Here is a 15968-nt window from a genome sequence, read left to right on the forward strand (position 1 = left end):
TGGAAAGGGGGTGAAATATAAAAATAATAGAAAACGTCCAATATTAATGTAGCCTAGAATCCATAATTTTCAGGGTCACCGAGATGAATAGTGACATTCTGGATGTCGTTTGTTCAAATTACTGCCCCATAGACATGGTGGTGAGAAGGGGTGAAAAAGGTAATGCCCAAAATTAGCGAGATTATAGATGAATATGTGTATGTTCCAGCACAGCTTGAAACCAAATTCAACGGGCGAGTTGGCTGTGCGGTTAGGGCCGCACAGATGTGAGCTTGCATCCGGGAGATAGTGGGTTCGAACCCCACTGTCGGCAGCCCTGAATATGGTTTTCTGTGGTTTCCCATTTTCACACCTGGCAAATGCTGGGGCTGTACCTTAATTAAGGCCATGGCCTCTTCCTTCCCACTCCTAGCTCTTTCCTATCCCATCGTGGCCGTAAAACTTATCTGTGTCCGTGCGACGTAAAGCAAATTGTCTAGAGAAATTAATTTCATTTTATGGGTCCGTATTGAACTTTGATTAAACCAAATTAAAATAAGCGAGTTAAATTAGGACATTACTTTGCATATATGCTCAATTCTACATCTCATCAAGATTATAAATGATTTAAAGTGTAAAAGTATATCTACACTTTGCAGTGATGCGAAGAATATCAAAAGACTTCTTCTTCTCTACTACAACAACATTAATGCATATATGCCCAATTCCATACCTCATCAAGATTGTGAATTTCGACTTGTATCTACGTTGAATACTACGAAGAATACTAAAAGATTCTTCTTCTCATATGTTCCCACAGCTAAGTGAACAAAAGTGTTTTAAGGAAATTCTAAAATCATTTTTTTCATAGTGTCAAACTTCTATGTTTTAAGACCATCTTTAAAACAACTTTATTTCAAATATGTTGTTTTACATGCGGTATGGCTGAAGATGACCTTTAAATAGGTCGAAACTAGTCCCATTAAATGTTTATTTAATAAACACTATTCAATTTGTATTGAAAAGGTGGATTTAACTCACTTATTTTCATTTGGTAAAGCAAATTGTAGAAAACAAAATCAAATTTGGTACACATTTGACTTACTATCTGGAAAAATTCTGTGGAGGTTAGACACCTTTAGCTCTTGTAGGGGAGGGATTGAAATGTAAAAAAATAATCAAAAATAACCTATATTAATGTCAAATCCATAGTTTTTGGGATCTCTGAGATTAACTGTGACGCTTTGGATGTCATATAATTCTTGCTTGAGCCCCAATCAGAATGCTGGTTGAGAAGGACTCATAAAGGATTACAAAGCTTTTTAAAAGTTTTAGGGTCCATCTTATTCAGTAGTATACAATTTGTTATGTAGATGTAATTACAACGTATTATGTTTATTCAGAACTAGTTTTGACGCTATACTGCGTCATCATCAGCTGAACAGAGGCATTGGAAAACTGGAAATCATATAAATATTATCAACATTATCACAAATTAAAATCTTATAACATTACAATTAAAATATATTTAAAAAGATAGTGTTTGTCCTTCCTTTCTCAACAAGTCGAAGGCTTGTGGGTATTTTGAACCAAATTATTAAAACTATATGCGATCAGGTTCGCTATAATTATCGTAATTTTAAGTTGATTCAAATTAAAATTCACACACAAAGTTATTAAAATAATTCCGTTCATAAAACTCTTTGTTGAGAAAGGAAGGACAAACACTAATATTATAAGATTTTAATTTGTGATAATGTTAATGTACAAATGTAAGTTACTGTCTGGAAAAAATACTATTAGAGTAGCATACCCCTAACACCCTTAGGGGGCCGATGACCTTCGATGTTAGGCCCCTTAAAACAACAAGCATCATCATCAGCAAGCAAGCAACACCCTTAGGAGAGGGGTGAAATATAAAAATAATTAAAAATAACCAATATTAGTGTGGAATACATGGTTTTCCAGGTCGCTGAGCTGAACTGTGGTACTCTGGATGCTGTTTATGTCGATGTTCAGCCCCAATCAGAATGGGGGTTGGAAGGGGTGAAAGAGAATGTAGAAAATGACCAAGATTATGGATATATGTGTGTATGTTCTATCATAGCTATCAGCCAACCTTGGTACTAATATCACGTACTATCTGGAAAAAAATACTGTGGGGGTAAGACACTCCTAGCACAAATAGAGGTGGGGAGTGAAATATAAAAATAATAGAAAACGTTCAATATTAATTTAGAATCCATCACTTTTGGGGTTGCTGAGATGAATAGTGACACACTGGGTGCCATTTATGTTTAATTTCAGCCACAAACAGATGGGGGGGGGTTGAGAAGGGCTGAAAAAAATAATATCCGAATTTACAAGATTTTGGATGTACTGTATGCGTATATGATCCACTATATCTCTCAACTGAACTGGTACACATATGACTTTCTATCTGGAAAAAATACTTTGGTGGTAAAACACCCCTAGCTCCCCTGTGGTAGGGGATGAAATTATAAAAATAATAAAAAATGACCAATTTTAGTGTTGAATCCATTGATTTTGGGGTCGCTGAGATGAACTGTGACACTCAAGGTGCCATTTAAGTCAATGTTCATCCCCAAACAGAATGCGACTAAATTCCGGCACCTTGGCGTCTCCGAAAACCGTAAAAAAATAGTTAGTGGGACGTAAAGCAAATAATATTATTATTATTATTATTATTGTTATTATTATTATTATTATTATTATTATTATTATTATTATTATTATTATTATTATTATTATTATTATTATTATTATGTTTCTGAGTAAAGAAATAATGACATGAAAAACTTGTTTGGTGATGAAAAATGGTTGTCAAGATTGGCATATTGTCCCCCCTCTAGCAAACTAGTGAATCTGCAAAATGTCAAAAAATTAGGAGAGTTGAAAGAAGTTGTGATTACTCATGTCAAATCAATTTTTATATTTAATGATTGGTTCTATGTGTTAGCCATACAGAATGAGCTGTAGATGTGAGACTCTGTCAGAGGATAGACATTATACTGTATAAATAATAAAATCTAGACCAAAACTTCAGAACTACAGATTCCCTAGTTTGTCACTTTCGCTAGTTTGGCATAGTGTGGACGATATGTAGTTGACATTTTTGACAGACTCAACGCGCTGAACATGGGACTTCAGGGACCAAACACAACAGCCTTCACAGCCAATGATAAAATTAATCCCCTCAAGATAAAGTTGGTCCTGTTTAGTTCACAAATACAGGAGGAGAATTTATCTGCATTTGCTACTCTGTCATCATTTTTTGAAGAAAATGAATAATATCTCCAATGCCAGATGTAGTTGTTGATATCATTGTACACTTGGAAGCCCTTCAAGAAAGTTTCAATAAATATTTCTCTGAAGATAATTCCAAATTTGACAAAATCAGAAATCCTTTTTCAGGAACCTCACCAAATGTGAGTTTGAATTAAAAGAAAGTTTTATTGATTTAATAGAAGATAGTTCCATGAAAGACAGTTTTAAAGAGAAATCTTTAATTAACTTGTGGATCGGATGTAAACCCGAGTACCCAATGATCTTCCGGAAAGCTCTGCTATTTTTTATGCCATTTTTTACAAGTTACTTGTTTGAGAATGAATTTTCTGAACTTTTATACATCAAAAATAAACATAGAAACACAATAAGTATTGAAGAGGACTTAAGAGTGAAGTTCCTTTTTTTTTTCTTTTTACAATGGGCTTTACGTCGCACCAGCACAGATCTTATGGCAACGAAGGGATAGGAAAGGGCTAGGAGTGGGAAGCGGCCGTGGCCTTAATTAAGGTACAGCCCCAGCATTTGCCTGGTATAAAAATAGGAAACCACGGAAAGGGCTGTCGACAGTGGGTTCGAACCCACTATCTCCCGGATGCAAGCTCACAGCCGCGCGCCCCTAACCGCACAGCCAACTCGCCCGGTGATGAAGTTCCATTACTCCTGATATTGATATTTTAATCTCAGGCAAACAATTTTCACACTAAAAGTTTACTTTCAATGATGTTGATGTTTTTTTACTTAGTTTATACTAATTACATAAAATTGTATGTTTTTAGACTTGTGGGTTATAAAAAACTGTGATTTGCAGTAATCATTTTATTTTTTCCTTTATTATAAAAATATTAATACACATATATTTCTACATATTTTTAAATAAGAATTAGCAAGAAAATTTTGAAAAAATCTCTATATATTTATTGTTGTCTTAATAAAGCCCAGTCAGCTTTGAATTTCACAATGAATTCACTGTGAGTTCACTGTGAATTTCAATGCTGACTGAGTAGTAGAGAAATTAAATACATACATACATACATACATACATACATACATACATACATACATACATACATACATACATACATGCAGAGAAAGAGATGACAGAAAATCAAAAATTGCATTTTCTTTGTACTGTAAACACGGCCAATACAGAAATACCATTCTTTTTTTAATTTTGAACAATGTACAGACAAAACTTATTTTACATATAATAATAATCATCATCATCATATGCAGTTTCCAGCTGTTGGCCAGATCTGCTTGGAACATGAGCCTGTCCATCTCCTCTCGTCTTCCTACCACTTCTCCCTTGTCACTCTTTCCCAGTCCTCTCCTCTTCTCTGTACTCACTCTTCCACTCCTTTTATCCACTTGTCTCTTGTTCTTCTTCTCAGTCATTTTCCTGTTATCTCCATTTTATGCATCCTCCTCGGTATATTTTCATGTGTCCATACCATCTAAGTCTAGATGCCTCTATCCTTTCTGTAGTGGTTCTTCCTTTACCATATCTCTAACCTTCTCGTTTCTCATTTTATCCATTCTCATCACTCCTATCCTGCTTCTCAGAAATTCCATTTCACTTGCCTGTATCCTAGTTATGGCTCTGCCTCATTACCCGAGTTTCTGCTGCAGATGTCAGAATAGGTATATAGTACATCCTGTATATTACTCTTTTGCTTCTCTGAGTGACAACCTTGCTCCAAACCAGGCTTCTGACACTTTTTAGGAACGCTCTTGGTTGTCTTCCACACTCGATTATTTCCTAATCATTCTTCCTCTTTCCTCTGTGATACTTCCCAGGTACTTGTAACTCTGTACCTTCCTAAGCTGTTCCTCTCCAAGCATTACCCCTCTTGTAAGTCTCTCCTTCTTTCTAGTTGCGATCACTATCTTGCTCTTTTTGGCATTAAATTTAATTCCATATTGTTCCGCCTCATCTTCCCATGCATCTTATTGTTCCTGGATATCCTCTTCCTTTTCTCCCCAGACTAACAAGTCACCTGCAAACATCATCACTTTAATTTTTCCTTCCCCAATTTTCCTTGCCACTTTTGTCATTAGCTCGTCCATTACTGCAGTGAAGAGCAAAGGTAACAGAGCACTTCCTTGTCTTAATCCCCTTTTTTTGCTCAAACCAGCCTGTTCTCTCTCCTCCTACTTTCACATAACTGACACTCCCATGGTACATCTCCCTCACTCTCTCTGTTGTCTGCTTCCTCGACACCTTTCTGTAAAGCTTCCCATACCTTGTTTCTACACACATAGTTATATGCTTTCTCAGAGTACAAGAAGGCCATAAGTAGATCTTTATCCCACTCGTAACTGCCTTACTGTGAGTATAAGATGTACTGTGGACCTTCCTGATCTGAAGCCATACTGTTCTTCTTTTAACTTCTTTTCCACCCTCTTTCTGATTCTATTCTGCAGAATCTTCTCAAACACCTTTGCACAGTGACATATCAATGTGACTCCCCTATAGTTCTTAAAATCTTTCCTATTCCCCTTCTTGAAATGGGTATGATTATCCCCTTCTTCTAGTCTTCAGAGATCTTCCTCTCCTTCCATACTACTTTCAACACATAATAAAGCTACTGTTTCCCTACCTCTCTTGCTGCCTTCACCATCTCAATACTCACTTCATCTAAACCTGGGGCTTTCCCTCCTTTTATCTTGTCCAGTCCTACCTCCACTTCTCCCCATGTTAAGTCTTTCTCTGTGTTTCTTCCTTCCTCCCTGCTTCTTCCTTTCTACTCATTGCATCCTTCTGGGTTTAGTAAATCTTCAAAATACTCCTTCCACATTCCTTTGGGTTTCACTTTACCTTGTACTTCATTTCCATTTTTATCTATCATTATAACATCTTCCCTCATGCCTTTCGTCTTACTCTTGATCATTCCATACAGTACTTTTTCATTTCTCTATATTCTTCCATTATGTTTGTCCACTTTTCCAACCATTTTGTCTTCTCCTCTGTTACAACCTTTTTTAGCTTCTTCCTTTTTGGTCTTATATTCTTGTCTTGTCTCTGTTGTCCTCTGTTGAAACCACACACTAAAAGCTTTATTCTTCTCCCCACCCACCACTATGACACTGTCGTTCCACCATGGGGGCTCCTTGCATCTTTTCCTGGTATTAGCTCTCCACAACCGGGCGAGTTGGCCATGCAGTTAGGGCCGTGCAGCTGTGAGCTTGCATCCAGGAGATAGTGGGTTTGAATCCCACTGTCAGCAGCCCTGAAGATGGTTTTCTGTGGTTTTCTGTTTTCACACCAGGCAAGTGCTGGGGCTGTACCTTAATTAAGGCCACAGCCATACTACTTTCTCTGTGTTTCTTCCTTCCCACTCCTAGCCCTTTCCTATCCCATCATCGCCATAAAACCTATCTGTGTCAGTGCGAGGTAAAGCCAATTAAAAAAAAAAAAATAGTTCTCCCTCAAACTTCCTCTGAAGTTTTTACTTATCTCCTCTTGAACCTTTCCCATTCCTCCTCTCCTGTTTTTGTATGATCTGTTGGTAAGTTCAGTCTTATATTTTCTTGGTGTTCTTCCTTGGTTTTCTTCTTCAGTTTCCATATTTTGATACATCTTTCTTGCTTCTGTGTCGTCTTTCTCTCCTTCATTGTTCTCAGTTTCATTACCAGTAGTCTGTGGTCACTATCTAGGGCCTCTGATGGTATTACCATTAAATCTGTAACATTCCCCTTCATTTCCCAGTCATAGATCATGTAATCCACAATGGACTTCCTAAACCAGTCACTGCTGTACCAGGTTATCTTATGGCTCTCTCTCTTCTTGAACTATGAGTTTCCGACCATCATCCCATTTCTTTTGCACAAATCCAGTAGCCTTTCCCTTTCCCTGTTTCTATTTCCCCATCCTTCCTCTCCAAGCACATTCTGATATCCCTTCCTATCAATGCCTACATGGGTAGTCAAGTCCCCCATTACATTATTTTGGCCATTCATCCATCTCTCCAATTCCTCAGTGTCATCTTTATCCTGTTACGTGCATCCTACTTGTGGAGCATATACTTGTACAATTTCCCAGGTTTTTCTGTTGACAGTTATTTTGACTTTCATCAACCTGTCATTTATCCCTTTTACTTCCTCTTTCAGTCCATTTCTTAATACCACTCCTACTCCATTTAGCTTTCCTTCATCATTTCCTATCCAGTACAACCAAAAACCATTCTGTATCTCTCTCTTACCTTTCCCCCTTCACTTAGTCTCTACCAACTCTAATACATCCAGTTTTCTTCTTTCCATCATGTCTGCAATCTCTTCTACTTTTCCAGTCACTGTTTGTACATTCAGCATTCTAATTCGCAATCCTATTCCTCGCCAGGTTTGTTGTCTCTTACAACCGTCCGGTTTATTTTTCCTTATTTCCTTGAAAACTAGTCGATATCCATCACCGACTTGCTAGGCCTGTCATGACTTCACCAGAGTCTGTTAGCCACCATCTTTTTTTGAAGATTCCTGTTGGGCCTTCACAGCTACCATAGCGGTCTCGGGGCACACACGGTCCCCAGTGTACTTCACCCCCATAGGCTATTCCGTACTTGATGACATTGCCCCATCTCCCACGGCATGGACGAGGGGTTGGAATTGTGGGAGACTTTTACAAATAATAAAACACACAATTTCTTGTGGTTGGTTTCCAGGTACTAACTTAATTATGAACATTGGGTACTGACTTTTTTTTTCTTTCTTTTTCTATTGGCTTTACGTCGCACCGACACAGATAGGTCTTATGGCGACGAACTGACATATTTAAAAGTTGCATAATGACTCATTCATTATCAAGAGAGGTATTTCAGTATTTCAAAATATGGTAACCTTAGCTTTAAATCTGTTATTGATTGCTGTAGCAAAACAGTCATATTACCTAGAGAAACAACATTTTTCTTTGAGATTTCCAACAGTTTCATAGTAAAACTGTATGTTCAGTTGTAAATAAGAAATACTTTTGTTTTGACAGGTATCTGCAGTAAAGCGTTCTTCACAAAATGTGGCTTGGAGAGACATGCACTTCTTCATACAGGTCTGAAGGCATTTTCATGTGAACTTTGTGATCTCTCATTTTTCACTAAATCTGAGCTCACACGCCATATGCGTTATCACAAGGGAGAGAAGCGGTTCACCTGCAAGCAGTGCAACAAGTCCTTTATAGAAAACCAGCATCTTGTTATCCATGAACGTATACACAGTGGTGACAGGCCGTATGACTGCCAAATTTGCAACAAATCTTTCTATACTAAATCAAAATTGAACAGGCACATGAGGACCCACCCAGGTAAGTCTTTACGTGAAGTATTATACTGCATGCCTCAGTGCGGTCCTAAAGCTGAATTTATGTTACCCTTTATCTGCTATATAGCTGTAACAAACAAAAGAACCCTCGACTAGTTTGATTCACGCAGCTCGCTTTAACTTTTCCTGATCTTCCCTGACGATATGGAATGACAAGCGTGCACGCGGCTGGCTATCAGGTTGCTGTTGACACATACTGTGAGTAGCTACACTCCGGCTCATCGATTGAGGTTAATCTTTCATTAATGCTGGAAATGCAATGCAATGTGATTAAAAGAATGAAAGTAAATTTTAAATAACCAAAAGTGTAAAGTATGGAGTTGAATGGGGCTATTTATGATTGCCATGTGCTATAAACTATGATTTAGAATAAATCTACAGTTCTAATAAATGTACACACATAGGACATAATATAAACACAAAATAATGCATGCAAAGCACTCACTTGTGAAGGATAAGGATTAAGTCATTAAAGGCAGTATAACATACTTGTCATTCTCATATCTCATCTACCATCTCACTGTCATCTTCCTGATTACTGCTGTCATCCTTGGATTCAGATTCAGATGAGCTGTCATCACTCAACTATCAATGCCGTCATCAATGAAGGCATCATTGGACCTATATTCACCTTCTGTCTTGCGAACCTGCTCGCACCATTTTTTCCATTTAGACACTGAATATTTTGAAAATGCTTGCTCACAAAGTTAATGCTTGTTCACAAAGTCTACGCTTCACATCTAGAGAGTCTGACACAGATTCGTCCACTCTACCCTTGATGCCTGCTGACACCAACTCAGTAGGATTGGGGTGTGCATGATAGGGTGATAGATGCAGAACACTATGATCAGCATTGGTAAACATTTGATCAATTTGGTAGGTCTTCTCACTTGGGACACTTTTTACCAACATCAATAATTCCACTGTGGTCAAACTTCCTTCAAATTGTAAGTTGTGAGTAAGCCAGTCAATAGTGTTGGCTTCCTGTTCTCTTGTACAGTGTGACAGCTAACATTGCCTAATACTATCACACTGTCTGGACTTAAGTTTGGTAGCAGTTGCCTTTCCAGCTAGGTTGAAAAATTCTTCTTTTCTTCATGGGGCCTCTAAATATTAGTTCCTAATTAGCGTTGACCTCTAAGATCTTTTGTTACCATGTTTTTGCTTCATTTCTACCTAAATATACCTGTTCCCTTCACAAAGCTGCAGGTTGTTCTTATTGGGTCTTCTTGTATTTTTCTCTCTCTTCACCTGTAGTCCTAGAGTGGAGAGTCTGATTCTACCCAGCGACTCACATTCGAAAAGTATGTGTTCAGCTGATTCCTCTGCTTCATTTCATTTTCCACATATATTGTCTCTTATTACTCCAATTCTATGTAGGTGATACTGTATAGGCCTTTGGGCTTATGCTGTGTCAAGAAAATAAGGTGAAATTTATTTACGTTTTGCAGAGAACTGTGCTCTGCGTCATCAGAAGAAAATCTTGACTGTCCACGAGAAAGGTGTTTTTTCAGATGGCAGTGTCCTGTCACCATTCTACTACCCATTTCATATTTTCTATGCTGAGTTTCAACAGTTCTTTTGTATGCTTCTTGTTTGGTCCTTTTATCAGTTCCTTTGCAAGCCTGTATCCTGGAATATTTTTCCAGTTGTCCATTTGTACCCATTTTCCTATGTAGTGTCGGGCTTGTCCATAGGAAATCCCGCATACAGGTTCTGAGCCTACAAAATGTGTTTCTGCCCCTTTCCTGGCCAGTTTATCTGCTTTTTCATTTCCTTCTATACCTGCATGCCCTGGCACCAATATTATTTTGACAATGTTGTACTTTGAGAGCTTCAGGAGAAGTGAATGGCAATACCAGACAATTCTGGATATTATCCGGACTGCTTCTGTTGCCTTAATGGTCACTTGGCTGTCCGTAAAAATGAAGATATTCCTATAGTTCATTTTCAGATTTTCTTCAAGACATGTTGTGATATAATAAATCATTTACTCAATCTTCCATACTCGTTCAGTTATTCACTAGCCGTGTAAGAAGTAAATTAGAATATGCATCTGTAATTTGGAACCCATGTTCAAAGGAACAAATACATGTTATTGAAGTTGTTCAAAATAAGTTTTTATGGTATTTTTATTATAAAACAATGAATATGTTTTGCCCAATTCATCAGCATGGTATTTAAGAAGTACTTTGAACCGCACATTGCTCTGTAACAGGAGGATGCTTATTTTTTTGCAAATGTTAAACAGAATTATAACCAATAAATTTGCTTCCCCAGAACTACATAACTTCATCTCCTTTCATATTCCTCAAGTTAGAACTTGCAACAATAAATTATTTCACATTCAAAGATCCAGAACATCTCATCACTTGAATTCACCATATACTGTATTAAAATGCTATAACACATTTGCTGCAGAAATGAGATTCCTTTTTCAGGATCATGCACTGTAATTAATTAACAAATAAAGGCCAGTGTTTCCATTTTACAAGTGCGTGTGTTATTTTCTTGTTCTGTCACTATCTCTGCTATGTTAGTGTATTTATTGATGTAATTTTTAATCATTTTTGTTTAGTTTGTTTTAATTCATTCATATTCCAGTGTGGAAAAAATTCCATACTATCAGGCTCTCTCATGACTGAAGCCTGAAAACGTTGACAGTGACACATTTTAATGATGGTGTTTAGATTGTTAGCTGAAAACCAGCCTCTGTATGTTACTTCTGAATACACCTTTTTATCATCTTTTCAGACCTAAATACCCATTTGGGTTCCTTTCTTTCTATTCCTGTGCACCGCTCAAATAAAGTTAGATCATTTGGGGTGACCGGTACCAGATTATGGAAGGCCCTGCCACCTCAGATCAGAGTCACTAGCTGGTTGTTAAGATTTAAGGTGCCTGCTGAGTTTACTTGCTGAGGACAGCTGATTGAATGATTGTAGTATGAATGACTGTGTGCCTGAGTTAGATAACTCTAAGAGAATATAATAGGATGTAAAGAATAATGTTTCAGTATAGCTGTAAGACAAGCATATTAGGTTATTATTATGTGTTTCAATTTTATATTTCATTCTTAGAATTTATTAGGACATACATTTCATATTTTCATTTATTGCAGTATTTATAGTTCAGTTATTATGAGTTTCGACTTCACGTTTGAGCGCTGCAAGTGAATTAATCAACAGCCAATCATAGGCAGCCGATCGCTCCGATAGAGCGCGTTAGACTCCAGTTCCGGTTAGCAGTGTTGTCGATCTGTTGCTTACTGTAACCACGTGCTATCAGCTGTGTGTTGTATTGTGCTCAGTTCTTTTTGCGGTCTTTGTGCTAGGTTGTTGATCGTTTATATTTCCTAGTGTAGAGTTTATAAATGTATTGTTTAGTATTTTTAATAGTATAGCGCATTATATTGTAGTAAGTAGTGTGTAACAGGTGATCTATTTTTATATAGTAGCTTAGTTGAATATTTCGTTTGGTAGTTATATAGTAAGTTAATTTTAGGCCCAGTATCCAGTATTCGGGAGATAGTAGGTTCGAACCCCACTGTCGGCAGCCCTGAAAATGGTTTTCCGTGGTTTCCCATTTTCACACCAGGCAAATGCTGGGGCTGTACCTTAATTAAGGCCACGGCCACTTCCTTCCCACTCCTAGCCCTTCCCTGTCCCATCGTCGCCATAAGACCTATCTGATGATATAGATGTTGATTCCCATAGGGAATCTGAAATATTTGTCCTGAATGAGCAAATTTATAATACCAATATAAATGGTCCATTATTGGACATTATAAATTTTCCAGCTAGCTCATTCTTGGTTGCCAGCGTTTCGCCCTCGTGTGCTAGGGTGGGCTCATCAGCCGGTACCTAGCACACCTACCAATACGCTGGCTAGTGCATACCGCGGAGGCCACTGCGTAGGCTAACTGGAGCCATCGGCAGTGCCAATGCACTAAGAGACTTTGTCTCATCACTAAAAATTGATGCCTGCTTGGCCATCAGATGATATAGATGTTGATTCCCATAGGGAATCTGAAATATTTGTCCTGAATGAGCAAATTTATAATACCAATATAAATGGTCCGTTATTGGACATTATAAATTTTCCAGCTAGCTCATTCTTGGTTGCCAGCGTTTCGCCCTCGTGTGCTAGGGTGGGCTCATCAGCCGGTACCTAGCACACCTACCGTCGGTGCGACGTAAAGCAGCTAGCAAAAAAAAAAAATTAGGCCCGTGTGTGAATTTGATGTTCTGTCATGTCGACGTCTACGTCTAAGGATGAAGCTCCCAAGAGAAGAAAGCCCTTCGGACGTGGTACTCCACTAAGGAGCCAGGCCCGGGAAGTTGTTTTTAATGTTAGGGAGTCTTTCTTGACAAAGCACCAACAATGGCGGCTAGAAAGAATGAGTTGATTAAGTGGTTGAAGGAGCACAATATTTCGGTTCGCGATGACATGGGGAAAGGGGACCTTATGCATCTCTTGAAAAAAAAAAAAAAAAAAAAAGCAAGCCCCCAATACCCAGCTTATGTGGTGGATAGCCAGAAGGAACGGGCATAAAGTAGTTCAGATGATTATGTTGCAGACTTTATTATCTCTTTAGGGTCAAACGAGAGTGAAACCTCAACAGACGATGACAATGCCGATAGTGACTGAGAAATGAGTGGTATATTCGCTTTGTAGGATTATTTCCTTCATAACGGGAAACTGAATCTAAAAGCAATGCGAGATCTTCTACATGGTAAGTAGAAATTTAATTTAATTTTCTCACGTTTTATCTGTTCGAGCATTGACATATTTTTATCTTGTAGCTTTATCCTAAATGTGTTGTGTATTATTGATCTGCGAATCATGTATATTGCTACAAAGAATAACTGATTATGGACTTATATTCCAGTATTTACATTTCTGTTCATGTTGTGTATCGTAAATCAGCTGTTTGTATTCATAGCAATTTGGCACCACCGGCTGACTTCCGGCTAACTGTCAAGTTGAAACTCATAAAAACGGAACTATAGTTACATTATTGTGTTCATACTTGCCCTTGAAGAATGTTCTAAGTTTCTTTAATTTAAAAAAAAAGACCATGTCACTACAGCCCTTGAAGGGCCTTGGCCTACCAAGCGACCGCTGCTCATCCCGAAGGCCTGCAGATTACGAGGTGTCGTGTAGTCAGCACGACGAATCCTCTCAGCCGTCATTCTTGACTTTCTAGACCGGGGCCGCCATCTCGCCGTCAGATGGCTTCTCAATTCTAATCACGTAGGCTGAGTGGACCTCAAACCAGCCCTCAGGTCTAGGTAAAAATCCCTGACCTGGCCGGGAATCGAATCCGGCGCCTCCGGGTAAGAGGCAGACACGCTACCCCTACACCACAGGGCCGGCTCTTTAATTTAAGGGTTTCAATATTTCTCATTACTTAACTTTGATAATGATCTTTACTTTAAGACTTAAATTAAAAGTATCTCAGTTTTTAATATTATTTTAGTTTCTTATTTAATTTTTATTCTATAAATTTATTGTAATTTAACTAGTTTAATTATTTTATTTTAGATTGTAAACACAATATTGTTAAGTGTAAGAGAGGGCCAGAGTCCAAACTTTGTAAATAAATAATGCTTTGCTTTGCTTTGCTTTGCTTTGCTTTGCTTTGCTTTGCTTTGCTTTGCTTTGCTTTGCTTTGCTTTGCTTTGCTTTGCTTTGCTTTGCTTTGCTTTGCTTTGCTTTGCTTTGCTTTTACTTTTGCTTTTGCTTTTGCTTTCTTGGACCAGATGGAGTTTTTAAAATATCTTTTTATGGTTCTGTCTTTCCAAACCTAATTCATCTTAGAGGTTGCTGGTCTCATCATAGGTAACCTGGAAATATGCCGCCTCCCACAGGTAGGGCTGGTTACCTGCTGCTCTGTCAATGATGATCATCTTGGTTTTGCCTCTGATCTCCAGGCCACGTTCCCTGCTTGTCCGCTCCAAAGCTCTCATTATGGTGTCCACTTCCTCTTTGCTGGTTCCCGTGATGAGAGTATTGTTGGTATACCTTAAGTTGTTGATGTCAGTTTGTTGGAAATGGTTTAGTTTACCATGATCACCACTTTGTTGTTTTCATATAGATTCTACACAAGTTTCACCAGATGTTGAGACACACCAATTTCTAGGAGTGTGGTCCAGAATGGAACTTTTTTCACTGAGTGTAATGCTTTAATGTAATCAGTGAAGCCTAGCAAGCCAGTCATATTGAATTCATGACTTTCTTTCCTATCTGGTGGACATTCAGGATTTGCTCCTAGGTGCTCGTGCCTGGAATGATTCTGTGATTTGTGGGGTAAGATTGCTCTAAAGCCTTTTGTGGGTGATATGTAAAAGGATCTTACTAGCATGTGAGATGAGAGCCACATTCCTGTAGCTGAAACAGTCTTCAAGGGATCCTTTCTTAAAGATGGGAACAAAACTGGAGTGGCACCAGTTGCCCAGCCAGCACTCCGTTCGCCAAATGTTGTTGCAGTCACAGCATCAAACTCATCGCAGATGACATATGTTCTTCAACACTTCCACCATGATTCCATCTACTCCTGATGATTTCCCATTCCACAGTTGGCTAATGGCTTTCTGAACTTCTGATCTCAGAACGAAGGTCTCAAACTCACAAGAGATCTGGGCTGGGGCTGCCTGGCCTTAGTTGTCCGTTAATAACTCAGCACAGTATGTTTGACGTACTTCTGGAACGCCCATTGGATCTGTTACCCTGTTCCGTTGTTTGTATCTGATGACCTGGGTCTAGGGCTTGAAACCCCTCATCAGAAAATTAACTGTCTTTTGACCCATGTCTTTCAGCATGGCATTGCAAGTCAGTGCAGATGACCTTGAAGGAAACATTCTTGTCCTGTCTGCAAGCTCGTTTGATCTGTTGATTGATCTGGATTATTCAGTCCATGCCATCCATATCACCCATACTTAATGTGCTGTCTCTCCTCCATGATCCGTAAGGAGTTATCACTCATTCAGGGCTTTTTCTTCTAGGTCTTGGTTATTCTGCACTCCTTCACTGCTCCCGCAATCTGTTGCTTGATGTTTTCCCTAATTTTATTCACAGCCCCATTAATTTCGATAGCAAGCTTCTCTTTCAGCTTTTATTAGAATACTTCTTTGTTCTCAGTGATTCGTATCATGTCTGCCTCTCGCCTTTCTTCAAGGACTTAAGTTTGTAATGTGTGGATATGTATACTACGTTTTGACAGTATAGTAACATTGAACATTGACATTAACTAATGACAGTCATTCAACGGACCACCAGGAAAGGCAATTAGTTGATGAAAAAAATAGATAAAGAAATTACAATGAATGAAATTGAAATGGCAGTAAGAAAGATGAAGAATGGAAAAGCTG

At 38.3% G+C, this 15968-nt stretch overlaps 1 protein-coding gene across 2 annotated transcripts in view; it reads left to right on the forward strand.

Moving 5' to 3' along the window:
• Window positions 1-15968, forward strand: part of LOC136858175 (zinc finger protein 660) — a 110338-nt gene that overhangs the window by 85352 nt on the left and 9018 nt on the right. For both annotated transcript variants that reach the window (XM_067137531.2, XM_067137530.2), the window contains exon 5: window positions 8264-8578. In XM_067137531.2, coding sequence (XP_066993632.2) covers window positions 8264-8578 — 315 coding nt within the window. The remainder of the gene's footprint in view (window positions 1-8263; window positions 8579-15968) is intronic.

This window comes from Anabrus simplex, chromosome 1 (genome assembly GCF_040414725.1).
Source record: "Anabrus simplex isolate iqAnaSimp1 chromosome 1, ASM4041472v1, whole genome shotgun sequence".
NCBI lineage: Eukaryota > Metazoa > Arthropoda > Insecta > Orthoptera > Tettigoniidae > Anabrus > Anabrus simplex.